Raw genomic sequence first — 27,939 nt, 5'->3', positions numbered from 1 at the left:
ACATCTGAATTTATCAATGTGGTGGGGAGCTGATTGAAGAGCATCAATCCAGAACGATCAAACCATGACATATCAAATCATGGTCCTCTCTCAAACAAAGTTGTTCTGTGAATTGAATAATATTATTTCGGGTGCAATGCGAATGTTGGGATCTGTTTGATTCAAATGTATGCCCATTCTTTATAACAAACAGAATCGCTTGCAAATAATTAAGAGCTAGAACCTTCAGTAGTCCTGAGTCTTTGAAAATTGGCTTGCAGGAAGCACGACCAAAGGAGTTAACTCCACCAAGAATGCAAATGCCTTTTTTCTATCAGGAAGAACTCTATGGCCCGTTAACCCCCGCCAAAAAAGTACAATGTAGCGGATCTGAATCAAGAAACATCCATGATAGACCTTGAGCGCCCTTCTCCTGATTGGAGGCACTCGATATTGTTCTCAAGTCGAACATGAGATAATACTGGGTGCGGCAGGAAGGATGGATGTTTTTAGAACAGATAGTATTCTGATCTGGGTAGTCGGGTGGGCCAGCTGAAGTGAACATGTGTTCGGTAGATCATACCATTTTTTCTAGTCATTGTTTAGTCGGCATCGTGGATTCGTGGAATGTGCAACATCGTGTGTTTACTCACGACAGCTTTGTGCGTAATAATGAGAGTATCATTACAGTTCAGCGCGAGTTTCGTCGTCATTTCAATCTTGCGAGAAATGACAATGTACCCACTCGTAACACCATTTTACGTTGGGTAAAATAATTTCATTCAGTAGGAACAGTAATGAATAAACGACCACCAGCGGCTCATCGCACTGTACGCACTCCACAAAATGTGGAAAGAGAACGGCAAGCCATACTCCGTAGTCCTAATCGATCTGCTATGAGACATTCTTCTGAACTGAACATCAGTGATCGGTCAGTAAGGCGTATTTTACATAAAGATCTAGGATTTTATTCTTACAAAATGGCGATGGTTCAACAATTGAATCCTGGCGATTATGTAAAGCGGCTGAATTTTGCTCGAGAAATGGAGGCCATACTTGACCAAAATGAAAACATCATTTTGTTTACGACAGATGAAGCACATTTTCATTTGAATGGTACCGTTAATCAGCAGAACTATCGTTATTGACCAGATGAAAATCCAAAATTAATGCATAAGAGACCATTACACAGTCCCCAAGTGACAGTTTGGTGTGCTGTGAGCAGTACAGTTGTTATTGGTCCATACTTTTTTGAAGACGACAACGGGACCACTGTAACTGTAACCTCAGAACGTTATAGACAGATGTTCACTGAATTCTTCCTACCTGAATTAAGAAGGAAACATATTCCTATCCGGCAAGTATGGTTTCAGCAGGACGGGGCGACAGCTCACACAGCAAGAAATTCAATGGAAGCAATTCGGGCTGTTTTTCGTGGTCGCATCATTTCTCGGTTTGGTGAGATTGATTGGCCTCCTCGTTCTCGAGACCTGCCCATGTGCGACTACTTCTTGTGGGGTTTCCTGAAGTCACGTGTTTACCAGCATAAACCACGTACACTTCAAGAACTAAAGGAAGCAATTCGTGAGGAAGTCGAACAAATTGGCAGGGCAATGTTAGAAAGAGTACAAACCAACTTCCGAGAGCGGCTTGTAAAGTGCATCGCTGAAAACGGCCGTCACCTGTCAGATATTGTTTTCAAACATTAATTTTCTAAAATTGTAAGATAATGTGAATATTGTTCTGTAAATAAATGTTTTTTTATGCACAGGTAACGACATATTACTTTTTTGAAAACCGTTCATCCTTTCTACCGCACCTTGTATGCTCATCAGAACTTGTATAATATATAGATGTAGGCCCTACCGCCCTATAACGTTTGTTGCTGCCAAACAATAATAGGTTGTGTACCACTTTGTTGCTGCCAAACAATAATAGGTTGTGTACCACTTTGTTGCTGCCAAACAATAATAGTTTGTGTACCACTTTGTTGCAGTCCTACCGCCACTTTCCGTCCAACTTTGTCGTGCTGGACTGGCTGGGCGCTTACTTTGTGGCGTTGCACGTGTCCGAGAAGGCGGTCTCCTTCTACCGGCGGGCGGCGAGCATGCAGCCCAACGAGCCAAAATGGCGGCTGCTCATTGGCTCCTGCTATCGGCGCAGCGGCAACTATCAGCAGGCTCTCGCCACCTACAAGCACATTCACACCGACTTCCCTGACAATATCGAGTGTGAGTCCTCCGTTGACGTTGTCTTCCAAGGAGCATATTCAAACGAATTTATAGAATTTTATCTATAAAATAACATCATAGTACCCTTTTTCGAAAAGTTTTTAATGTAAAATAACAATTAAAACAACTAGTTTCGATGTTTCACATCATCTTCAGGTTTTAAAATCTGAGTGTTTTAATCTGTTATTTTATATTAAAAACTTTTCGAAAAAAGTGTACTATGATGTTATTTTATATATAAAAAATAAGTAGCCCTGAATACATACATTTTAAGAAGTTAAAGAATTTCATATTTTTCCGGAATGAAGTACAGTATACGCAGTATTCTAGTACAGTAGAACATCGCTAATCCGTTGCTTATGGAACCGGAGACTTGTTTAGAATAGCGAAAAAGGCTGGGTTATTGGAAATAACTTGTTGCAAAAGTTTTTGCACTAATGATCAGGGGCGGCTCTGACTGGAAACCTCAAGTGGGACACTACCCACCTATTTTCAATTGGATTGAAATAGTAACCACAGAAGCGTCACATAGGTTAACACTTTTTTGTTGTCACTAGAAAGTCAATCATATTCCAGTATTGTGTAGATATACTTGAATCATCTCTACAATACCAGACAATTTTAATGACATTTTTACATAGAATAAAGCAGATCCACTCACCATTTACAAGTAGTCGAATCTTTTAAAAGCAATAAATTCACATAGCCTTCAACATGTTATAATAAAAAAATATATAGGATTATTCACCTCTAAAAATAACATTCAACATAATTTTTTGTGATTCTTTACAAAACACGGAATTGTAGGTCTATACTATTAATACTATAATACTATTATCCTGCTAATTATGTATAGACATCATCGACAAGAGCCATACTGAACAGAATGAAGCACCGGAAATATAAAAAACAGCAACATTTGATAGCATTGTTTTACTATGAGCAGGAACCCTCCTCCTGTTGGTCCGACGGCATGAGCCATATTAGTGAGGTACTCTACAGTAGCTGAAACCAACAAAACTCGTCCTTGGAAACGTGTACAGTGATTTTCTCCTCAACTCATGTTTTTCCAAAAAAATGTAGACTGACAATTTCTCTCGAAAAATGCAGATTCAACAAGATATAACTATCTTTATTGGAAAAATGGGAGTTACAGGAAAACTAATAAGTTATTGTAATTTCTATAGTGAGATCCATGTTATAATGACAGTGGAGAAAGATAGGAGAACAGCGTTGTCGATTCTCTTCCTTACCACTGCCTTCTATACCGGTATATTTGGTTTAATATTACCGGTTCTTTCTTGTTTGAAATAATCAATAAGGCCTGTATTCCATTCGTCAAGAAAATATATTTTCCAATGATTAAATAATAAATTTGCAAAATTGAGATTGAATATTTTGTCAATTAATTATATCTCTACATTTTTGAGAAACGACCTGGCCACATTTTAGATTGTTACGGCCAACTGGTTGGCGGTAACACAGATATAGAAATGATAGCGCTATCTGCTTTGTCGAATGATAGACAAGGATAGCATCACCAATGTTAATCAAATACTGTCATTAACAGTATTTTTTATATTTTTTATTATTCTGTTGTGGATTGCATGTGACTCTTTCCAGGGAACTTCAAGAAAATCCACTCTATTGCAACTGAGATTATGGACAGTTAGATTATTTTATCAATGGTATTTATAATACATTATTTTACTTACTTTGAGGCACTTATACTTTGTGGCACTCTTGTTCAGGTCTGAAGCTATTGGTGCGAATGTGCAGTGATCTTGGCTTGAAGGAAGCCTCCGGGTATGCAATGGAATTGAAAAAGGCTGAAAAGTCGAAAGAGCTGAGGGAACGCATTGGCAGCAGCAGATCAGGTCAGTTCTCTTCAACTTTCCTTCCAAATGCTTATGTTATTATCAGCTAAATAAGTGTTACAGTATATTCAAATTAGATTTTATATAAACTAGCAAAATCTTCTATAATTTATTCTATCTCTATTTAGATTTCACCTCCTATCGATCTTCAGTAGATTTAGTATATGTAATATAGTTCAGTACTTCAATGGATTATAATGTTACAACAATTATTTACAAAACATGTTCATAATATATTCTCAAAATGGTTTCAATTATCGTATTAAGATTTTCCTTGTGAGAAACAATACAAATTTATCGTATTAATGATAATCTGTGTACATTACAAAGATACATAACCAGACAATCTCTCACATGATCTGTATCACTTTATCTCTGGTTACCAGAATTTCAATAGAAATTAAATACAAAAAACAAAAATGTAAGAGATACAGTCACGAGCTCACAACTTGATCCCTGGACCGATTTACCCCTTCGATTTACAGCATCAATACGCTACTATGCCTAGCATTAGAATTAGTCAACCAGCTGAATTGTATTCAGCTAGAATCAAACAAGCCTACAAGCCGTAAGTTTTTAATCAGGAATTCATCAGTTAGGCATGCGCAATTTACATGGACTTCCGCCCACCCCCGTCCCACCAACTTGGCATCTTTTTATCATATTAAATCTGTAGATTCTATTGAACATATCAATAATTATCCATCGATTGATTGATATCTACAGAAGATAATAGAGAATATAGAAAATGTGTTTAACTTGATTCAGACTTGAATTCATGATTCATGAATCAGTGTTTAACTTGATTCATGAGCTCCTGATCAATTTTTTAATTGTTTCCGTTTTGTTACCATAAAATAGAACCAATTATAAAATTAACTTACAGTTGATGATGTGTGAGCACACACGAAAGCATGCTCCTGCAAAATAATATTTTTTATTGAAATAAATTGGAATATTAACAAAATCTCAAGTCTCTTAAATTATGGAAAATTTCCACAACATCAATATCCACTCTACAAACTTTATTAATTATAAAATGGTAAAACCTTTCACATGCACAAATTCTCAAGTTTGATCAATTTTAATTATTCAATCATTTTAATTTTATTAATTTTGTGCAGTTACTTTTATGTTTGCGTGTAATGTTTAGGATCGAGGAGAAGCAGCGGCCGTTCGTCGAGGGGGGGGCTGAGTCCTTCGGCCGATTCCCCCTTGCCCCCCACTCGGGGTGGATCGGGGAGCCAGAGCTCACTGCCTCCGCCAACCAGGGACAGCATCAGAGATAGCATCAGTTCGCAGCGCATCGCCAAGATGCAGTTGATCGAGTCGTCAGGTGATCCGTTCAGCCAACAATTGAGGGATATTGGTCAGTAACCACTGCTATAGTGAGATCCAGTGTTTGGTTGGCAATGGTATTGCTATCCTTGTCTATCATTCAACACAGCGGATAGCACTATCTCTTTCCCGCTTTGCTCTGTTGCCAGATTGACTTTAAACCATGTAGAATTAATAATTAATCAATAAATTATTGAATCTTCATTATGAAATCATTGAAAAATATAATTTCTTGCTTGATAAAATATAACTGATTATTTTAAACGAGAATGAACTGTTAATATTACATCAATAAACCTGTATCAGCTATCGTCTATAGAAGGCATTGACAAGACAGAGGATCGGTAACGTTTTTCTCCTATCTTCCTCTTCACTGCCATTATAACGTGGACCTCAATATAGGTTACTATAGTCCACGTTATAATGGCAGTGGAGAAAGATAGGATAACATAGTTACTAGGTAATAGGTTATAGGTAACATAGGATATAGGTTACTATAGTGAGGTCCACGTTATAATGGCAGTGGAGAAATATAGGATAACAACGTTGCCGATCCTCTGTCTTGTCAATGCCTTCTATAGACGGTAGCTGATACAGGTTTATTAATGTAATATTAACATTTCATTCTCGTTTAAAGTAATAAATTATATTTTATCAAGCAAGAAATTATATTTTTCAATGATTTCATGATAAAGATAAAATAATAATAATAATTAATAATTCTACATTGTTAAAAGACGATCTGGCAACAGAGCAAAGCAAGAAAGAGATAGCGCTGTCCGCTTTGTTGAATGATAGACAAGGATAGCAATACCATTGCTAATCAATCAAGTATATTATACTTCTGTTATTCTATATTTTTGCCCTCTAACGATAGGACATGCATGATGAACGTGTATACTTGAAAGGTATAATCAACAAGAGGCTTTGAACAAGAAACCGCCGTTTGACAGCAACTTCTAACATAAAATGAACAACTGATAACAATAAATAAACCACTGGAAATTACAAATTATAATGATACAAAAATAATTTTAACCTCTAATAGAGCAGAGAAGAATTTAATTATTGATGATATTTAATATATTATTTACAAGAATTAACAATTGATATTGAAACAGATATAATGGGATAACTTGAATCATTCTATCTGCTATACAGTAGAAGGCGTTGGAAATATGAGAATTGGCAATACCATCATGTTCACTGACTTCATAATGAGAATCCCACTATCGGATGCTCCTCCACATGAAATAGCAATTAAGGAGACTTTTAAGAAATATTCAATTTAGAAATGTTTGTTTGTATAGATGCAAGCTACAGTGATCCTCTGGGACCGTTGGAAAGACCTCGAACAGCTGCAGGCTCCCGGCGAAATTTCGATGATGAATTTGCTGATGAAGAAATTGGAGACGATCTGCTACCTGAATAAGATTTTGTAAAATTGTTTATATTGAAAGTCAATATTGCATTGTGCCGGTTGCACAAAAGCCAGTTAAAATTTAATTCCACGAGAACTAATCAGAGAAGACGTCTTATCAAAAAGGCCTTCTCTGATTGGTTCTCGTGAAATTAACCACGGTTAAAATTTAACCGGCTTTTGTGCAACCGGGCCAAAGACTTTCAAAGGCAATTCATCGATTCAAACGCACTATCACTATAATGATGAATTATTCTTATTGTAGCACAATTATCCAGCTTTAATTATTGTTGTTTGATCTCATTACTCTAGGTCTAGTCTATTGTTTTTAATAACGATTTGTTCCGTACAATATATAACCAAATACTTACTTATCGATTGAATAATAAATGATTGTTAATCATTATTATCAATTGTTATCAATTGATATCGATTGTTATCGATTGTTATCAATAATACTCTTTATTGGATAATTGGTGCCTTGGTTGGATAATTTATGGTGCCTTTTATGAAATAATTGAATAAATAAATTATTTTATGATCACTGAAATATTATCAATTTTTTCCTAAATTTTCTTTTATGTATCTTTCATTTAATATGAAATAGAATTTTGAGATTTTGAGAAATATTAGTAAATTTGATTTACTTAAATTTGCGTTTCATCTTAACTTGAACCTTTGGTATGTGACAAATCGTATTAGTCACTTTTTCACTTTTACAACTTACTTGTCAAGTCCGGACGTGTTTCGAGACAAGTCTCCATTCTCAACATTATTAAGGGAATACTTGGAAAATTAAGCTCAATATTTACTATTTTATGAAGAAAATATTCAGACCTTACTTTCATTCTAGCAGTGAAGGTGATAATTTGATAGATATTCATGATGAGCCAGGGTAATTGAATTGTCTCAATCATATTAATAGAAAATGCGAGAAACTAGTTTCAGTTGTTACACCATTATAAAATTTCAAGTTGATAAGTTATTTCTAGTACTAAAGCTGCGTTTATACCAAAGTTATTAACAAAATGTTAATAACTTAATCTTTATAGATTCTATTAGATTGAACGGAACTTGACAAACACATTTATGTTCATCATGATGTGTATGATAAAGTTATGTTCAATCTAATACAATCTATGAAGATTAAGTTGTTAACATTTTGTTGATAAACAACTTTTGTTAATAAGCAGCTTTATACTAGTTATTACTAGTACTTTCTAGTTCATATACTAGAAAACCAATCATGAAGTTCATATAAATTATAAATATAGAATATATATTTTGATGCTTTCTTTACAATAGATTGGCTATAGTGAGGTCCACGTTATAATGACAGTATTTGATCAACTTAGGTTTCGCTATCCTTGTCTATTATTCGACAAAGCCGGTGTTACTATCCTTTTCTAGGTCCACAACGATGCCAATTATGTTTTTGACAGTGTAGAAATATAATTAATTAATGCAGAGAATCGGCATCGCTATTCTTCTATCTTTATCCACTGCCATTATAACGTGGACCGCACTATATGGTATAGCATCGAAACTAGTTTCTTTTTTTCTATAAATAAGTGATTGAGACAAGTTATTTTTCTAAATTATGACCACAATCTGTTAGTTCTTGATGGTTATCTGGATAATATTTTATTTTTAAAAATGCATAAGTAAGAAGTATAAAAATGTAAAAACTTTTACTTCTATTCCAAGTTTTAGTAATTTTATTACTCGTTGTTGGTTATCCATCTTGTTTTCACTATTATTATTTTTACTATTGTATTTCAGTATAACTAAACTGTGAAAAAACACATTCTTTGGTGTGGCGAATGAAACGACCGTTTCGTGCTGGTGTTGCACATTCTCAAGCCCGACAGAAACTGAAGTATTTAAGGTTATGAGGGTGAGATTTGGTTAGAGTGTTACCTCCACCCCCACTCTAACCAAATCTCACCCTCATAATATTAAATACTTCAGTTTCTGTTAGGCTTAAAAATGTGCAGCACCAGCACGAAACGGTCGTCGCCACACCAAAGAATGTGAGTGTTTTTCACAGTTTAGTTATACTTAAATGCGATTGTAATGTTATTACTCTTACATTTTTTGATAGGAGTAGATAGGTTGAATAAAGTGGGAAGAATAAACATGAATGAAATAAATCTTGAAACAAAAATAATATCAAGATCATTTTATTTTATTACTGAGATTGATTGTTGAAAACAAAATAATATTCAGACCACAAACTAAAAGTCTACAGTTGGTATAAAATTACACACAATAGTAACAAGACAAGAGTGAGATACACTTCAAAGTGGCAGCATTTCTGATTAATGACATGAATGCTTCCTTCAATGACAGTTTGAAATGAATCTGTCCATTACAGAACAGTTCTGGAATCCTCTGTGTCTAAAAAGATACGGAGTTACCAAAAAGTTACCAGATAATCTAAAAATATTTTGTTTCTCTCGTTTGAGCAAATGTTCGAAATTATTCTTGTCGTTTTTTACTCAATGTTTAGTGACTTTTGGAAGACCAGCAGAAATGCTGGATTCAATTCCGCACTCGTCGGATCCTCTGAGGATTTTGAAGAACCCGTTGTCACCCCAGTCTGTGTTCCAGGAGTTGGCCACCAGCCAGTAGGGTGTTCCGTTCTCCACTCCCCAGCCAAGGATACGAATGGCGTGTCCACCCAGTGCCTTTCCTGCTACATGCTTGTAAACACCTGCCAAACATGAATTACAAACTTATTAGGCACAGAATAGTATTTAGGTTTGACTCTGTGTAAATAAATATTGAAATCTAAGTACCCTTTTTAGTCACGACATGTTTCGGCTATATAATACCATTATCAAGTCTTGATAAAGCCGAAACATGAGACTAAATATACTTTAGTCGTAACTGAACAATTTAAAAAGGGTACTTATAGTCTGTGTAAAATAAGTTGAGACTTGGCCCTCCATCCGAAGAAATTTACTGGGTTGCCAAATCGTGTAAAATTGCAACTTTCTCAAATTTCCAGTTCAATGTCAGAATTGGATGTAGAATACCATCCCCGATATCCTAGTAGTGTTAAAAAAGTTTCAGGGTTAAAGGATAAAAAGGAAATTTGACTTTTATGATAAAATTGGAAACATCGCGAAGATTTGTTTTTCTTTTGAATATTACTTCTCTCAGAATTATAGGGCGTCGTAATGTGTAATAATTTTATATCAAATTAACGGAGAGAATATCTTCTTTCTATTGGTGTCTGGATCATTTTTATCCAACCTATAGTTATTTTTTAATTAATGATTATGTTCGTCAATGTCGAGACATTTTGAGCAGAAAACATGAAATTTTCGACTTGCTGGAAACTTTTTTCCTATAGCCAATGTACCTAATCAAAAATTTGATTAATACATATGTATTCTAGGTACCTTGGTTAGAACTAATAACTAGGTGCTAGTCACTAGATTCTACATTTTTTTTCAATCGGCCCATTGTATCAACTTTCAATAGATTTATTATTAGATATTAGATCAACTTTCGAATGGTAAGCATTAATGTTATTCATCAGGAAAACTGACAGTTTAAAGTATATCTCACTATAGGTTTCTATACAGAGTGGGTGAAAAGTCAGAGAACGGCTTAATATCTCATACACAAAGGTAATTTCACAGTGGGTGTTATTGGGAATCCTAAAATTGAAAATACTACTTTACTATGACTTCAAAAATCTGGTCCGCCATATTGAATGCAACTTGTGTTTTTAAATAGGAAGGTGGTCATGCGATACATGATTTCGATATGGAATTTCAAGAAAAAATGAATGGCAAAAACCGCATATCGATATCTCAAACCGTTTCGAAGATATTCACATATTTGAATCAATACTATTCAAAGCAGAAAGGGAAGAAAAAAGTATAAGAACGGCTTAATATCTCATATACAAAGGTAATTTAATGGTGGGTGTTATTGGGGATCTTATAAATTTGTAAGAAAAATAGCACAAGGACTACCTTATTATTTTATCTGCCATTTACATTAGTGTCATTTGCATTGTAAATAAAATATGTAAATAAATATAGTTATTACAAAGGGTAAGACGCATGAAAATCTAATTGAATCTCCTCATGTAAAACTTTGTCATTAGCTATGAGCCAATGCAACGAGAAACAATGAACAAATCAGACGTCATTTAGCAACGGTTATTTTCAATTAGATTTTTGTGCAACAACTTTTTCCCATCTTGAACTGCATATGTAATGCTAACAATGTGAATTCTATAGATTTAATTGATTAACATTCTGCTCTATTCATATAAAAGAGTTGATTCTTGATGTTGAAGAGTTAATTCATAAAAATTGACTCCAGTAATTATCATATTTTAATCAATGTGATACCCTGTAGTGAGACTCTTCTTGCTGTCAGAATTCATTATAACCATAACACTAATGCTGACAGTTTGAAGTGAATCTCACTATAACTATATTTAGATTCTATTTTGAACTTTTAATACAATAACTATTCAAACAGTGTTGCTGTATTATGTATCAAAACTATTAATTTGTAATCATAGTTAAACATGTTTTATCACGGTACAATATTTAAACAGTTTTACAACAAAAGATGCAAGACAAGCTGCTATCTTATGCTGAACTTTAACCCAGACTTATTATTTTGTTAATCACCGATATTTACTTGACATTACATTATATTATTTGATAACATTTTATTGAATATACGGTATTATATTTGTTCCAAATGGTACATTATTATCAGTTCTTTGCCTTGCTAATTCAAGAGTACTGTTTGAAAATTTAAAAGTGTAGGACCCGGTTGCTCAAAAGCCGGTTAAATTTTAACCGTGATTACTTTACGAGTACCAATCAGAGAAGGCGTTTTTGTAAAGACGGCTTCTCTGATTGGTTCTCGTGGAATCAATCACGGTTAAAATTTAACCGGCTTTTGTGCAACCGGTAATCAGTGATGCAATTTATAATGATTACTTGTGACAGATTTTTTAATGAAATCGGATTTTATATGCTCAAATTAAACACAGTGTTCCTATGCTCATTATTATACTCATACAAATTCAGTTGTTATTTTATTGATTAATTTGTTTTATAGTACTACTTGATAGTTTTTTTTATTGAAATAACTTACTAGTACCCTTCTATTCTTTTTCCAAGACCCGGCTTTGGCTAATTACGCATTCTTTAGTGTCAAAATAATTTTGAATTCATATACTAAGATTTAAAATGGAACATCTGTATTAAATAATATCATGCAATATTTGAATGTTGTAGCTATTGTACAAGAAAAGTAGCATGTACGCTCTCAATTTGCATTAACATTGATTGCTATCCGTACTATGCTGGTTCATATTCATGAGCAATTGCATGTTTTCCCATAATATACATTTGCCATTTTCCTTGTATTGATACATTTTCAAATCAAATAATCTTTATTCACAAAATAAGTAAATACAGCAGGAGAGACAAAATATGCATAGTAAATATTTTCCACAAAGGCAACAAGTCTGGGTGTAGGGAAAATTTTGCCTGATTTAATCTATTTATTCTAATTTAGTCAATAAATAAGTGTTCTCAAGTGAGCTAGGAACAAAATCACACCGGAGTGTAACTCTGCAATACAAGATCGTGGAGATTTTATGTAACTACTAGCTGGCCCGGCGAACTTCGTACCGCCAAATAGTTGATGCATCTCATGACAAACTTTAGCTGGATGCACACCTCAAAATCTATAACCCATACTAACAATTCTCAAATCCAGACCATCCTATTGTTTTTTATTGACCAAATAATCAGTTCAGTATACTCTTCCATGTGCGTGTACGATAGAATCATAACTGACAAATTAATTGATCACGCATATCATTCATCGACGTGTAGTTTAAGCTATGCTATCTTTTTGCATAAATCACATGTGCTCCCCCGTTCACTCCGTTCACTTACTCAAAACATGCAGGTGATTTAAAACTCTTATGAAAAAATCTAATTCGTGACCTTGGAAAATATCTGGAAAATTAATTGCTTCACAAAATTTTTAAATAATTGGTGAGTGACGATGAACCCTAATGTCGGAATTATAATTGGAGAATCGAGGGTTTCGATAGAAATCAATGGTAGAAAATTGATTATTTTTATCAGTAATAACTTCAAATACCAACTTTTATTAAAAACTTGCAGGTAACTCGTGCTCCGCAAGGGTGCAAATAAAAACTTGACATACTGAAATCTTTAAGAATTGAAAATGGGCCTATAACCATCCTCGGTAAATTAAGTATTAAAAAATATCGATTAATAATAAGTCTGAATAAGTGACTGAATATAGGTATGTGACTAATAACTAAAATATGTAATAACTGTAACTAATATAAATGTAACTGAATGAGTAACTGATATTTGAATAAGTAACTGGCTTCGGGAGATTTTAATAGATTTCATTCATATAGATAATTATTCAACTCCATAATAAATTATTTACTAAAAATCAATTAATTCTAAACATCACAATTTATTATTCGAAACAAAGCAATGTCTTTAACCTGATGCCGCACTGCTGGATGGTTACACACAGAACAGTCATTTTGTTTTTAGTCGGGGCGTTTAGAATAAAATACATGGGTGGTTATGGAGCAGCACACTCTTGTCTACTATTTATCAACGGCTGTTGGATGACGCAATGATTATAACAGCTGATTTCTATTTCTGTGTGTGACCAGCTCACAAATCTCCTCCCATAAGGATTACATGTGAACTTTGAAGGACCGTAGGAAAGAGTCCTGAAGTCGGATTATAAATTTGATAGGCCATAAACCTTGTCCTGAACATAACGAACGCAACTAAAAAAATCATCAAATTCGGTGCACACATAAAAAAGTTATTGAACGTCAAAATTTGGAGCTCAATTTTTATTTATATAGATTTTCTTCACTTTGTAATCTCTTTATTTGATCTATCACATATAAAGAACGGAATAAGTGGATCCTCTGACACGTTTCCACTGTGAATAATACAATTAAATAAATTGAAAATAACCTTACCGCTCTTGTACTGAATGAAATCTTCGTAAACAGTGAATGCACCTTCAACTGGTCCGTTGTTCATGATTTCCGATTGAACCTGGCCTGATTTAACCGAATAAGCCTTCGAACCTGTCAACAATCGAATTATATCATCAGTAAATCTCTATTTCTTATTAAAATTCTGATTTTTCAAAATAATCACTTTATAGTAGCAGCCACAAATTTAGACATCTGAGAGATATAATTTATTGTGTCAAGATTTTTCAACTAAGCTCCTACCCTCAACCCTATTCCCAATGCAAGCTTATAAAATAGAGATTTTTCCATGTTATTTAGATGGATAAAACTTTATTTATTCTTCTTAAAACTGTTATAAATGATTGAATGGGAAGCATTGCTTATTTATAAACTATCATAAACGGTTATTCTTAATCAAGGCTGACATATTAATCATATTAATGTGTATATCACTATAATTATGATTGTAACCGCCGCCTAATTTAGTGGCTACTATAGTCAAAGTTAGGACTTCTTGAAATGATTATTTTCAATTATATAACCCTAAAGTTTAATCATAACACTTTTTCGAACTCGTTAAATGTAATGTTAAGTAAATTTGGGAGAGAAATAGTACAAGGAGCATCCTTAGTTTTTCTCTCCCGATCAGAGCATTCTTGTAAAAATAATAAATAATTGAAATGTTTTTTTATGCTTAGAGTGCACGTAGATTGTTGATTCAAAAATGTGACTATCCACATTTTTGTGCTATATACTATTAATTTGAAGAGTAATATTTGGTTAGTTTGCAGAGAATTTAGTTTATACCAAAGTAGATAACATAGTTAGTATAGCGTCTATAGGCCTATATGTACCATTTCGGTTTAAGCGGAGAAATGTCAGCTGTTGTTTAAACCCAGAATGAAACACATAATAATAAATGCTATCTTATTTATAAGTAATCATGGTTTACCGTTTAACGTAGATGGTGCATATGGCCCTAAGGGAACCCAGCACTACGTTTAACGCTAAACCACGTTTACTTGCAGATATGGTTGCATTTATCATAATATGTTTGATATGGGGTTTAAACGAACAGCTGACATTTATCCGTTTAAACCGATATCTGCATACGGGCCTTAAATAATTTTTGCTTAACTTGAATCTGCAATTCTCCATCTGGAACTCAATGTCTAAAAAATGTCAATTTGTTTACAAAAAATAACGTAAGAGTCTGACCATAATGCTTGTCCTGTTTGTAGGGAACATTGTAGCCTCCTTCACAGGTCTTGGCACACTTGGGTGTTGGTCCTACACCATTGCAGGCGGGTCTAGTCCCGTTGATGTGATGTTCGCATGGTTCGAATGCATATGGTACGCAGCCCTAAAATTCCATACAAAATATATATTAGCAAAAAATTCAGACCCAACATGGGAAACTTACTCAATACTCAATACTTTGCAGTAATAATCCACACTAAACTTTATTAAGTGTAGAAAGATTAAAATGTAGAAGAATGTAGATTAGAATGTAAGAAGAATTTATGGGCCAGTGTTAGAGGCTGATAGGTGGCGACTAAGAAAAAATGATGAGCTCTATAATCTGTATGGGCAACCGAGCATTGTTACTGAAATTAGAAGAGCACGTATTCGTTGGTTGGGCCATGTGGAACGTATGCCGGAAACCCGTACAGCACTTATGTCTCTGTATCAGCAACCAGGGGGACAAAGAAAGCGAGGCCGACCACGCAAGAGATGGTTGGACGACGTGGAGGCAGACCTTCAATCCTTAGGCGTGAGAAGGTGGAGACAGCGAGCACAGGACAGAGATGCATGGAAAAGGCTTGTGGAGGAGGCCAACACTCTTCAAGGGCCGTAGAGTCAATGAGTAGTAGTACTAGTATTCACATTGCATTTTGTATTTTTTCTGTGTAGGAATAAATTTTATTTTATTTGAATACAGTAGTACGAACGAGCTTGGAAGATTAATTAAACATTTAACTTGTCATTATTCCTACCATTTTAGAGTATATTCTTGATGAGAAATAAATGAATTATTACTATATATTTGTCACTAAAAGATGACCAATATTAATAAATAGTAAAAACAATAAAAGTTCCATTTTTTGTTTTAATAGAGTTTATTTTGAGTCAATTATAAAAGTCTACAGTTTTAGGTACTCTATTCATTGTTATATTATGTACTAGCCGTCAGGCTCGCTTCGCTCGCCATATCCGTCTAGCCAGGGGGCTCCGCCCCCTGGACCCCCGCCTGGATCGTCCAAGAATGAGATCAGCAGGCTCGCTTCGCTCGCCTGCATTTTTCATTTGAGCATTTTTATCATATGTTAGGACAATCCAGTCGGGGGTCCAGACTAAATGTCTGGCTAAACGGATATGGCGAGCGAAGAGAGCCTGACGGCTAGTAATATAATATTCCCAGGATTAATGTAGCAGTGCCCAATCAATTTTTCCGCGATAAATGCATTTAAATCTTCAACTTGGTGCCAACCTAACAAAGTCAACTCAACTTAATGCCAACCTGACAAAACTATTAATTTAGTTGCCAGTTAACAACTGTTTCGAAGAGGTACTCTATCTAGATTATAGTTCTATAGTAACATATGATATGAAAATTTCAATTATAATTAAGAAATTGAGAGAAGAAGAATATACATGCTAAAAGACGAACTTTAAACCCTTAAAAACAACCCTTAGAGTTAAAATATTGCCAAAAGATTTCTTAGTGCGCCTCTAAAGGGCCAACTGAACATACCTACCAAATTTGAACGTTTTTCGTCCGGTAGATTTTTAGTTATGCGAGTGAGTGAGTGAGTCAGTCAGTGAGTGAGTGCCATTTCGCTTTTATATATATATATATAGATTAATTCTTCTTATTTATTCCCCTGTAAATCATTACCATTTTCGGATAAATTTATTAATAATATTTATAACAGGGAAACAAATAATAGAAAATTGATCTTCAGGAAACAAAACTACAACTTTGCAGCAAAAAACTTACCACTTGAGTGGTAAACTGCCACTCAGCAGTAAACTTTCCTGCTACTTAGCAGGGCACGAATTTTCAATAAAATTGATTGAGAATAATTAGAAATATTCTACAAAATATATAATGCCGTACTACAGAATGAGTGTGTTTAATATATATACTTCACAAAGATGTGCTATCACATATTTCTCATGTTAGAGTACAAGGAATAATATGTACATATAGAACTACCTAATTATTGAACTTAATGGTCTATGAAGTACTGCACTATAAAACTTTCATTTCCTATGCTAAAATTTGTCTTCATTTCCCATATCCATTACTGGATTTTCAGCCTGTAAGTTAACTTATAAAAAATGAACCGTCTTTCTTGAGTCAAAAATATATTAATACTTTTTAAATGAGCTATTATTTTTTGAAAGGGGATAATAATTTCCAATATTAGTGCAAACTGACTGAGATCAATGAGCACGAAAAAGTCTAATTTTAAACAAGATGAGAGATGGTTATTGAAAGAGAAATTGATGTGACTCATCCAGTTATTGCTCCGTACTTTTTATTGACAATGAGTTGGAAACAAGTGGTATTAATGAGTGTCGCTTTGGACTCAAACAATACCGTTGGTAACATTTTGAACAGTAAATTTATAATGCTATCCCGTTTGGCAACAGACTAGCTTGAACAGATTAGATCTCTACTCATGCATATTACAAAACATTTCTACTAAAATTCCAAAGTAACTAATGACGATTGAAAGTATAAAAGTGATTATTCTATGAGAATTTGAAAGCATAAAAATGAATAAAATTATCCGACGATATGAAACAATGATGTGTTATTATTGATGGGTAATAGGCCAATACAACCACTGTGTTTTATGTAATTGGGACGGTAACGTTTAAACAATCTACTTTTTATCTATTTATGATTTATGTACGTGGAGTTCAAACAAAATAATTCCTTTTCTTTTATAAAGTGGTTTATAGTTTTCATCAAAATTGCACTGTAATTAATCAAACAGATTAATTTGAAAAGTTTCGTACGTGGAGTTCAAACAAAATAATTCCTTTTCTTTTATAAAGTGGGTTATAGTTTTCATCAAAATTGCATTGTAATTAATCAAACAGATTAATTTGAAAAGTTTCAGTGAATAATAATTGAAATAAACAGAAATTGAACAATACGGTTCACTGTAACTTTGGTAATCTTTGCACATAATTTCCAAAATGGCACAACATTTTCATGTTTATAATAAATAAAGGAAATAGGCCTGCAGTTTATCAGAGCCCTAAACAAATGGTCATCTTTTACTAATGAAAAATGCAAGAGGAATTACGATTGAAAATCAATTTTATCGTGTATATTTTTTTTCAATTCCAACGTGATTCATTCCGCATAGTTATAATAATAAGTAATGGTAGCTAATAAATCAATTAGTCAACAACCTATAATCTAATCCAACAACCAATCGCTTACATTACATAAGCGTCGTCCTCTATTAGAGGGATGATTGCTTGGAAAATTCTGACTGACAGTAGTAACTTCAAAATTATTTCCCGGAGATTCTGAATACACCCAAACTTGTAGATTTATTCATCTTTCAATACTCAATATATCTCTCTCAAACCATAAAAAACTTTTATTTTTAGTTGAAAATCATAGTCAAATTTAAACTGATAATTCATAGACTTAATTTATTTGTACAATCTCCATTACATGGAAATGAAAATATTCAATAAACTTAAAATTTACTTGATAAAATTACTAGTAGATAAAAGTTATTATTGTAAAAAAGATTTCATGTAAGATTAAAATGTTTTTGTATAATATAATATTAGTTGATAGCTTATCACTTAGTTTAATTATTTAGTTGATACTTTAATAATGAGTTAGTTATCATCTTTAATTGGTTATTAAGAATTGAGGCACCAGTTCTAGCAGTAATGTAAACAAAGAATGTAAATGCTGACAAACTAAATAGCATCTAAATTATTCGCCAACGATTCTGAATACACCCAAACCTGTATAGATCCATTCATCTTTCAATTCATCAACAAAGACTTATTTCGAGTTGATTTATAGAATCATAACACTGAAGCAACAGGAAAATACCTATACCTATAGAACCAACTAGGAAATGAGCTGAAAACTAAAACATAATTGGAATGTAAATCTCAGTCACTTCATCTCCAAGTTGCTGTTTGTTTCCATTCTAACCTGTTTGGTGAATCGCTCACTTCATCTCTGAGTTTTATGTTATGTTGTGGTTTATGTTATGTTATGGTTTACGTTATGTTATGTTTTATGCCCCAACCTGTTTAGTGCCGTACTGGCCACCAGAGACAATGCCGTTGTGCACCCAGTGCCGCCACGCCATGCCGGGGAAGCCGCCATTGCATCCGAAGCCACAGAGCCGGCAGCAGGAGACCAGGTCCTCAGCCGAGAAGTGGAAGTTCTCGTTGCCCTTCGAGTGGATGCACACGCGATCGCTCATCGCTTCCACGGCACCGAACGCCTGCCAATATCAACCAACACAACCTTATTTCTTCGCTAAATAATACACTCCAATACAGAAAACATACAGTTGAATATGTAGTAAAGATAAAGTACAATCATTATTCGTACATATGGTAAAAAATCAAAGTACCGGTACCCTGTTTTCAACTTTATATTATTTCTCACAACGTGTTTCAACTAGTAATCTTCAAGACAACCTTATTTCTTTGCTAAATAATACACTACCAAACATACCGTTGAATAAGAAGAAAAGATAACATACAAACATTATTCGTACATGGTAAGAAATCTAAGTACCGGGTACCCTGTTTTCAATTTTATTTTATTTCTTACAACATGTTTCGACTATTAATTTTTAAGACAACCTTATTTCTTCGCTAAAAAATACACTACCATACAGAAAACAAACAGTTGAATAAGTAGAAAAGATAACGTTCAAACATTATCCGTACCGTATATGATAATACTTTACAAGAAAAGCCGTATGAAAACAGAGTTCAGAAAAATCCAAGAAGAAGGTTGAAACAAAGCGTTGGTTAATACGTTTAATGAAGAGCTTGGATACTTTAATACTTGAATACGACAATTCAATTTATAAAATAAAATAAAGAAGACGACCCTAGACTCGCTTCGCTCGCTGATCGTTACTTTGGTGAGTGTCCGGATATTATAGGGAAACTCAACCTATAATCTGTGTATATTCGATATGTCAACCAACGATGAATGTTTGTTCCAATCTTAGTTGTTGGGTAAATAATATAAACAAAGACGTATAAAGAATTTTGAGAGAACACCCAGGAGAAAGGAGGTTGAGACAAGTGTTTGATAGAAGCTAGATGATCTATCAATCAACGAAGAATGTTAATTCCATTATAATTTTTTGTTAAGTAGATAAAACAAAGACATATCAAGAGTTTTGACAAAAGAAGCAGGGTGAAGAAGGTTGATAAGAGTATAGGCTACTCACAAGTCATGAACATAGTAATTTGTTTTTAACAATATTGATAGTGAACATTATAAATTTTTATGCAATATTTATAGAGGAAATTATGTAAAAACTGACACTATTCAAATTCTAACTGCACCAAACCCAATATTATTTGATATTTCATTAGTTTTTTTCATTTTATTCAGATAGTAGCCTATCTTATTTTTAATAAAATTACAAGATAACTTATACTAAAACTTGGATAACTATATTAATATACTTTTTGAAAATATTATATTTTAATAAAATATGTAGAATTCTTTCAATCTTAATCCAGTTTCAAGGATTCGTTAATGAATCAAGTTAATTCAAAATATATTTACTAAAAATTATAGTTTTTTATTTAACGTCAATTAGTTCTGACAGATATTACTGCTGTCATATCTCACTGACTATATAATAGCACGTCATGCACGAAAGTTCACAAACGATAAACTGTAATCATTACAGCAAACAATAATGCACACGGAAAATAAACCAATTATCTGTAGCCAATGAACTGGGAGGAAGAGTGAATTTTTCATTTAGGTCATGGGTCAAAGATAGTGAATTTTTCCCTTACATAATCCAATGTCCCATTGCATGAGATAATAAATAATAAGATTACAACTTCAAACAACATCCAACATGAAGTTATCACTTCATATTGTAATACTAAAAACTAAAACTAAACTTACTACCTAATATAATAATTGAAAATGTATTAGAAAATTTTTTCTGTCCTCTATTATAAGCAAGATTTGCTAAAACTCATTACCCAAATATACAAGCTTTAGAGCTTATGTGGGCATCACCCTCAGTATTATAATATTATACTGGATAATTGAAATCCTATCTCTAGAATCGTATCACAGTAATTGCAACCGTAAAATATTATTATAAGGAGTGATTCGTGGTCTAGTGGATTGGGTAGCAACCTTGAATTTCCGGGTTCAAACCCGGATATGAACGAAAAATTTCAACCTAAAAGGTCACTTCCGTGTTATCGGATGGGCACGTTAAACTGTCGGTTCTGGCTGATATGTAAAAGTGGTGAAGCCCATTGACGGCTTAAACGATATATTCAGACAAGGTGATACTCCCGTCAGGGATTCCTCACCAATGAGAGAGACATACAAATATTATTATCACAACAGCCTACTCTACTAAATATAAATGTGATTGAAAAAACACAGTTTTATTTTTGTCACATCCACGTTTATTAGGCACTTAACAGATGTGACAAAAATAAAACTGTACGGTATTTTTTCAATTATGGAAAAATTTCACAATATAAATTCTCATTCAACAAATTTAATGAGTGATTATTGACTTACCCAGCAGGATCCACACGATCCCTGGTCTCTGATCTCCTTGATGGTGGGGCAATTGGGCCAATGCTCTCTCGAGTCGAAGTTCGTAGGGACATCGGAGACAGCTGCTCCCTCCACCTCCACCAACTCCTCCAGCAGATTGTTGTGATTGTCAGGATGAACTCCCATCAGTCCTCTGATGTAGTCCATCGATACCTGCTCGTGGAAGTTCCTTCCAGCCTGGTGTAACAAACGATCCAACCTTTCTAGTGTAATCGATACTGTTTACTGATAGTTTGATTAGCAAACTTCTATTTCTATTTGATTATTGCTCAGTAATAAAAAATGAAATCGTTCACTTATTCTACAGTTTGTTTCAAAGTTTTCTAAGGATTTATGTTGTGATTCAATTGTAAGGGGAGCAGTACAAAAGATACAACGATTTCTAGTAAAAAGTAGAGAATACTCGATTAGATTACACCCAGAATTTTCAATTGAGATCCAAAGATAGTATTGCCTTTTGTGATTATTTTAAGACTAATTTCTGAAATTCTATTAAAAGTATATTCTTTCATTAGGTATTTTCATACCGTATTCTTTTTCTATTTCAAATTTGTTCATTGGAATTGCCAAAAATTATTATATTGTAACTCTAAAAAAACAAATTAAGTAGACAGTATAAGTTAAAAAAATGTTATTGATAAAATATGCAAAAATACATAATATTACAAATAAATAATTTTTTCAATGACTACACGTTTTGTGTTGTCAGTTAAGCTAAAGTAATCTTATAGGTACTATAATAATAAAGGCCTTTAGTATAATTATATACTATAATGCATATAGTAAACAATTAGAAATTATTATTAAAACGATTAAAAAGTATTCAATTTTTCAATCAGTTGTCCAAAATTTAATATAATATATGTGTAGACCTCTTGTTTAATAAAAGTGAATAATATTCGATAACTGATACTTGATACGGTAACCATCTTATATAACTCACCTTCCATGTGGTATCCAGATTGTTTATGTAATCTATCATATCATCAGAAAGTGGATGGAAGTTCTTTGTTTCGTCAATACTGGCTGCTGATGCGTAAAGGCATAGTGCCAATAAGGATGCAAAGAGACGAAGACCCATATTGCTAAAAAGGAAATTCAAAAACTTTCAGGTTGAAACTAAAATTAAAAATATATAGAACCCTTCTAAAAAATTAAAAATAATCTTCATAATTGAAAATAATTTAGACTTTAAATAATATTTTATTCTAGTCTATATTTAAATACACATCAGTAGCAAACAATATAATAGGCCTTGACCTATATAAATAACCAATATAAAATTACCTTTAAACGTTATTTTCAGATTTCCTCAAATAGGTACTAAAGCCTCAATCTGCTCAAATGCTAGACCCCGCTAACTCAAAAGTTTGGATGAACCAGATCATGAAAATTTTTTCAACTTTTCCAACAATAATAAGAAGGTGACAACGGTGGTCAAAACATTTTTAGTTATCAGTTTGTGTATGTACCATATGCCTATGTATTATGAAGTGTATCTTTACATGATTGTAAAAGTCCTGTTTGATCTAAATAAATAGACCATTTTTTTTAGAATATGAGGAATATAGAGATACCGGCTAAACAATCATATTTTTCTCTGGTTAAATAGAGTTAGTGAAAATTATGGAAACTTAGAAGCTTAGTATTCCTTACACAAGAATAATTTGACAGTAGGTTTCATTGGGGATCTTATTTGAATTAAAAATACTACTCTACTGTTGCTTCAAAAATTTATTTGTCCTTTGCCATATTGAATCATTCCTTTTTTTTAATGAAAGTCATTTGACATGACTTTCATATAGAGTTTCAAGATAAAATGAATACAGTAAGGTAGCGAAAACTGCACATTGGTATTTCAAACCGTTTCAAAGGTATTCACTTTTAAAGATAGAAATTATATAAATCACACAAATATGAAAAAATTATTCCTTTAAAACCTGACAAATTATTAACAATTTTGTTCAAAGAAAGTGTTAAATATGTGAGTAATGTTATTTACCTTTTTAAAGCGTTAGTAAACACTTTTAATTATTTTCAAATTTATTGAATTTTCCTTTTCCTAGTGTTTACTAACGCTTAATAAACTTATAATAAACCTATTAGCTTAATTTAACAGCTTTGATTTTTTTTAATTTTCAATGCTTTTTAATTTTTTAATATTTATTGGTAGCCTACCGGTACCGTCGTTAAAATGGTTAGAGATATTGATGTGCAGGTTTTGCCATTAAATTTATCTTTAAATTCCGTACTGAAATGATGTATTACATGACTACATATAAAAAGTTGGATTCAGTATGGCGTATTCAAGAGTGTGGGCAAAAAATTGATGTGACAGAAGAGTGGATTTTGTATTTGCACCAATGAAATCCTGCTGCCCTGTCAAATTTTTCTTGCAAAAGAAATATTATGCTGTTTCCATAATTTTCACCAACCAATAAATATTACAACACATACAAGCACTGATTTTTAGTACATTATTTTTTTATTCTCTTGTTAACGAAAAACGTTACAGTAAAGGATTAATTTTAAATTTATCAGTTCTCAAGAAAGTAACTTAATAGAAAAAAGGCAACAAAATGATAATTTTTAGTATTTCTTCAATAATTGACAGAAATAATGGAAAACATTAGTTGTTTACTTCAAAATGAATTCAATAAACAATTTAGAACAGGCACAATCAATACCTAATATTAATTAATCAGTTGTAGTAAGTAGGAGGTACCTATCTTGTTATAGCTAGTTTCAGTTTGGAAAACAAGATGAAAAATAGCCCAAGTAATAAAGATTAACTTACATGAGCAAGGTCCTCTCTCAGCGAACAATGACAAGGCAAAAACTTGTTCCACACTATAATTACTATAATAATTTAATGATTTGTATCCTCTTCAGCAGCAAACTTCAATAATACTAAACCGCTAACAGTCCAACTGATGCTTTATATTGAACAACCTTTGCTTCCTCCCCACTACAAACTGTCACAATTCTGAACACGTGAATGTGACGTTTTCATATAAATGGTCGAGAGTCGATAGTTAGTTACTTACTATCGATAAACGCTATCGATAACGGTACCGATATACCGAAATATTCGGCTATCGATAAATAGGTGTCGATAGAAGATAGTTAACAGCTGATTATCGAATACTTTGATTTTTAGGTTAGGTGAAAGGAATCTGCCAAAATGGCAGGACCATGCGGCAAAAATGATTTCTGAAGCATTTTGGTTTTGCTTATACCGTACTTGAGAATTTAATTCTAAGCAGTAAAACCAGTTTAATAATTTAAATTGCCGTTTTTGAATTATGAAATTATTATAACAACATCATGGTTAAAGAACAGTATCGTGAGACAGATGTGGCCCGAAAAATGTGAGTAATGTTATAGGCCTATTGTTTTGTTAAAATGCTTTTATTTCTATTGTTTTTTCATCATCAAAAATTGAGTTTTTACTGCTAAAACTGCTCAATATATTCTTTCAAAGTCGCTTTCTAAGCATATCTAACGCAAAAAAACTTTAATTCAAACGAATCTAGTTTACTTTTACCGTGCAATCGTGGTACTGTATTCTTATCGGTACCCTACCATATAGGTTAAGGCAGGGCTCAAACCGGAGTAATTTTTCACTTGCAATTTAGATCTGGCCATGTTACCCGCGCGATACACACAGACTGCTATGACAGTAGCTCCTAATGTTTCATTGTGTAGAATAATTTCATTATTGCATTATATGCTGTACCGTATAGTTTTATTGCTTTCTTTTGTAATGATTTGTCTTGTAGTTAGTTAAATGGGTTTTGAGAAGCTTAAGATTTCAAGAAATCCATCCTCTTTACATATTTAAAGCACATTTTTCAATCAAACGGAATGGTTGAATTTAAATTTCAGACAAAGAAGCTTAATACGATTCCCTACAATTATAGTCTAATTGGATGTTTTTTATTGTATTAATCTCCAGTTATTGTGTGCCAAGTAACCCAGTAGTCCCAATAGTGCCAAGTTGCGAAAGTCCCTTTCAAACTTTGAGATTGAAGCATTATTATTAGCAACTCTTTGGCATGGCTCCCACTGGAGTCTTTAGATGACATCTTGTCGTTGTGGTGCACGACAGAGTATCCGTGGTCGCTCGCGTCTACTAGTCCCCCCTTCAGCATGTCACCTCCTTAGAGAGGAGATAAGTTGTCGGCGTCAACTGGTCACCTCCAAGATTAGAACCGGTTTCAGAGGTGACATCCTGACGGGGGGTCAAATTGTCAGGGTGACACCCAGACCCCTTGCTATGCTCGCCAGCTGGATCATCCAGTAATAGAATCAGCAATTTTCCATTTGAGCTTTCTTCTTTCCGTCAAAAAGTCAAATGAAACTTTCAGACACGATTCAATTACCAGTTTTTATTGAATTATGTAGGGCAGGGTTGCAAAAATCTTTATTTTTATCAGAATTAATTAATATTTATTTAGTTTTTTCTCAATTGGAGACTCGGTTAGGATATTATGAGAATTATTGTACTTGTGCTTGAGTAGATTTTTAAAATTTGAAACAGGAGAACTTGACAAACATCCATATTCAAGCCTATCAATTATGAATTTGTTTGAGACAGGGGTGCCCAGCCCCCCCAAGGCCAATGGCGCATGCCCCCCCAATTCAAGTGTAATGCCCCCCCAATCCATGTGTAATGACCCCCCCCCAAAGTACCCCAACTCCCAACTCTTTAGTTTTTAACATTAGTCAGTGTATGACAATAAAATTCACATCTTAAGGTGCTTACAGATATACGCGCCGCGAACATGAGCAATTCACTTTTAATCAGCTGATGCCAAGCTTTTTATATCTGTATTTTACCGTTTCTGTAAAAATACAGATATAATCAGCTGATTAAAAGTGAATTGCTCATGTTCGCGGCGCGTATATCTGTACGCACCTCTACATTCTAATCTTCCAAAGGACATTATTTACCTTTGGTCTTGTGAGGAATTCTTTCTGTTTTCATAATATTGTAAAAATATATACCATCGTTTCTTATCTCTTTAAAATAGAAATAAAGTATCTTTTTGATATTATTTTTGAGACTAGCAGTGCACCCGTTCTTGTTCGGGAGGACTAGAAAGAACTTCATTACATCAGGAAAAACTACATGACACATATTTTAATAGGATATTAAAAGATAAGTAAGGGAGGCTTTGCTTTTTAAATGTTAAGGTTACTTATAAAAAGTTGAATAATAATATCATTGATAATTCTTTATTGCAAAAGAATATTGCATAGCAATCTTGGTAAACATTCATACAAATTTGGAACGATTTTATTCATACAATATATAATGTCGGCAAGTTTAGGTATTCTAAATCCTATACTATTAAACGAGCAATTTCTGTTTAGATGTTTTGATGTTTAAATTTTTAGATGTTTATATGTTTGTATTTCACCGGATCTCGAAAACGGCTCTAACGATTCTCACGAAATTCAGAACATAGTAGGTTTATAATATGAAAATTCGATTACACTAGGTCTCATCCCTGGGGAAACTCGCTGAAGGACATTAAAAGAATTTATTCATCCTTGGAAAAACAGCTGATAATTTCGGCGTCTGTTGATGATGGAAGTGAGTGAGCGAGTGCATGTGTGTGGGACTGAGACAAAATTATGACTCAGCTGTTGAACTTTTGTACATAATTCAATCAGGTACTTAGTGACAGTTGTACAAAAGCCGGTTAACTTTTAATCCTGATTAATTCCAGTAGAACCAATCGGATAAGCTATCTTTTGAGATGGTCTTCTGTGATTTGGTTCACGTGACATGAATCAGGATTAAAATTTAACATGCTTTTGTGAGAGAAATTTTTGCATTCCTGCGAATTAATCTCAATCCACTGTGATTAGATAGAACCTTTCTGTATGAACTATGAATATTTATTATAATTTCTTCTTTCGTAATAATTTTTATATACTTTTGTAGGTACTCTAGAGCGGAGCTCGGTGCCCCGATATTTATCATGAATTGGAATAGGTTGTCACTGATGTTGTGTTGTTGGTAGTATTTACTTTTTAACATTACAGGAGTAAATAACACAAGTCGAACAAAATGTATCTTTAAATGGTTTGGTTATTGGAATAAAGATATCATCTGAACAAGTACATTTTGTAAATTCTATCTATTAATACCAAATATCGGGGCACCGAGCTTTGCTCGTTATTTATTCATT

At 33.3% G+C, this 27,939-nt stretch overlaps 3 protein-coding genes across 3 annotated transcripts in view; 2 read left to right on the top strand and 1 right to left on the bottom strand.

Moving 5' to 3' along the window:
- LOC111045009 (intraflagellar transport protein 88 homolog) overlaps window positions 1-7,395 on the top strand; it is a 34,770-nt gene extending 27,375 nt beyond the window's left edge. Inside the window, exons 14-17 of the mRNA XM_039420884.1 lie at window positions 1,976-2,210; window positions 3,962-4,087; window positions 5,241-5,456; window positions 6,736-7,395. Coding sequence (XP_039276818.1) covers window positions 1,976-2,210; window positions 3,962-4,087; window positions 5,241-5,456; window positions 6,736-6,857 — 699 coding nt within the window. The 3' untranslated portion in view covers window positions 6,858-7,395. The remainder of the gene's footprint in view (window positions 1-1,975; window positions 2,211-3,961; window positions 4,088-5,240; window positions 5,457-6,735) is intronic.
- Window positions 7,396-9,012: 1,617 nt separating this feature from the next.
- LOC111045008 (cathepsin B) lies at window positions 9,013-24,775 on the bottom strand. The gene is made up of 7 exons (XM_022330311.2): window positions 24,534-24,775; window positions 22,680-22,821; window positions 21,698-21,913; window positions 19,191-19,391; window positions 15,106-15,250; window positions 13,888-13,998; window positions 9,013-9,561 (listed from the first exon to the last, which is right to left on the bottom strand). Exons 2-7 carry the CDS (start codon window positions 22,815-22,817, stop codon window positions 9,347-9,349), a joined length of 1,026 nt encoding a protein of 341 aa, XP_022186003.2. The 5' UTR covers window positions 22,818-22,821; window positions 24,534-24,775; the 3' UTR covers window positions 9,013-9,346.
- Window positions 24,776-24,895: 120 nt separating this feature from the next.
- The window catches only part of LOC111045007 (DNA-directed RNA polymerase III subunit RPC1), a 55,512-nt gene continuing 52,468 nt past the window's right edge, over window positions 24,896-27,939 (top strand). The window contains 1 exon segment of the mRNA XM_022330310.2: window positions 24,896-25,107. Within this exon segment, the coding sequence (XP_022186002.2) occupies window positions 25,064-25,107 (44 nt within the window). The 5' untranslated portion in view covers window positions 24,896-25,063.

Source organism: Nilaparvata lugens, chromosome 2 (assembly GCF_014356525.2).
Source record: "Nilaparvata lugens isolate BPH chromosome 2, ASM1435652v1, whole genome shotgun sequence".
Taxonomy (NCBI): domain Eukaryota; kingdom Metazoa; phylum Arthropoda; class Insecta; order Hemiptera; family Delphacidae; genus Nilaparvata; species Nilaparvata lugens.
This window is presented reverse-complemented; position numbering and strand designations above follow the sequence as displayed.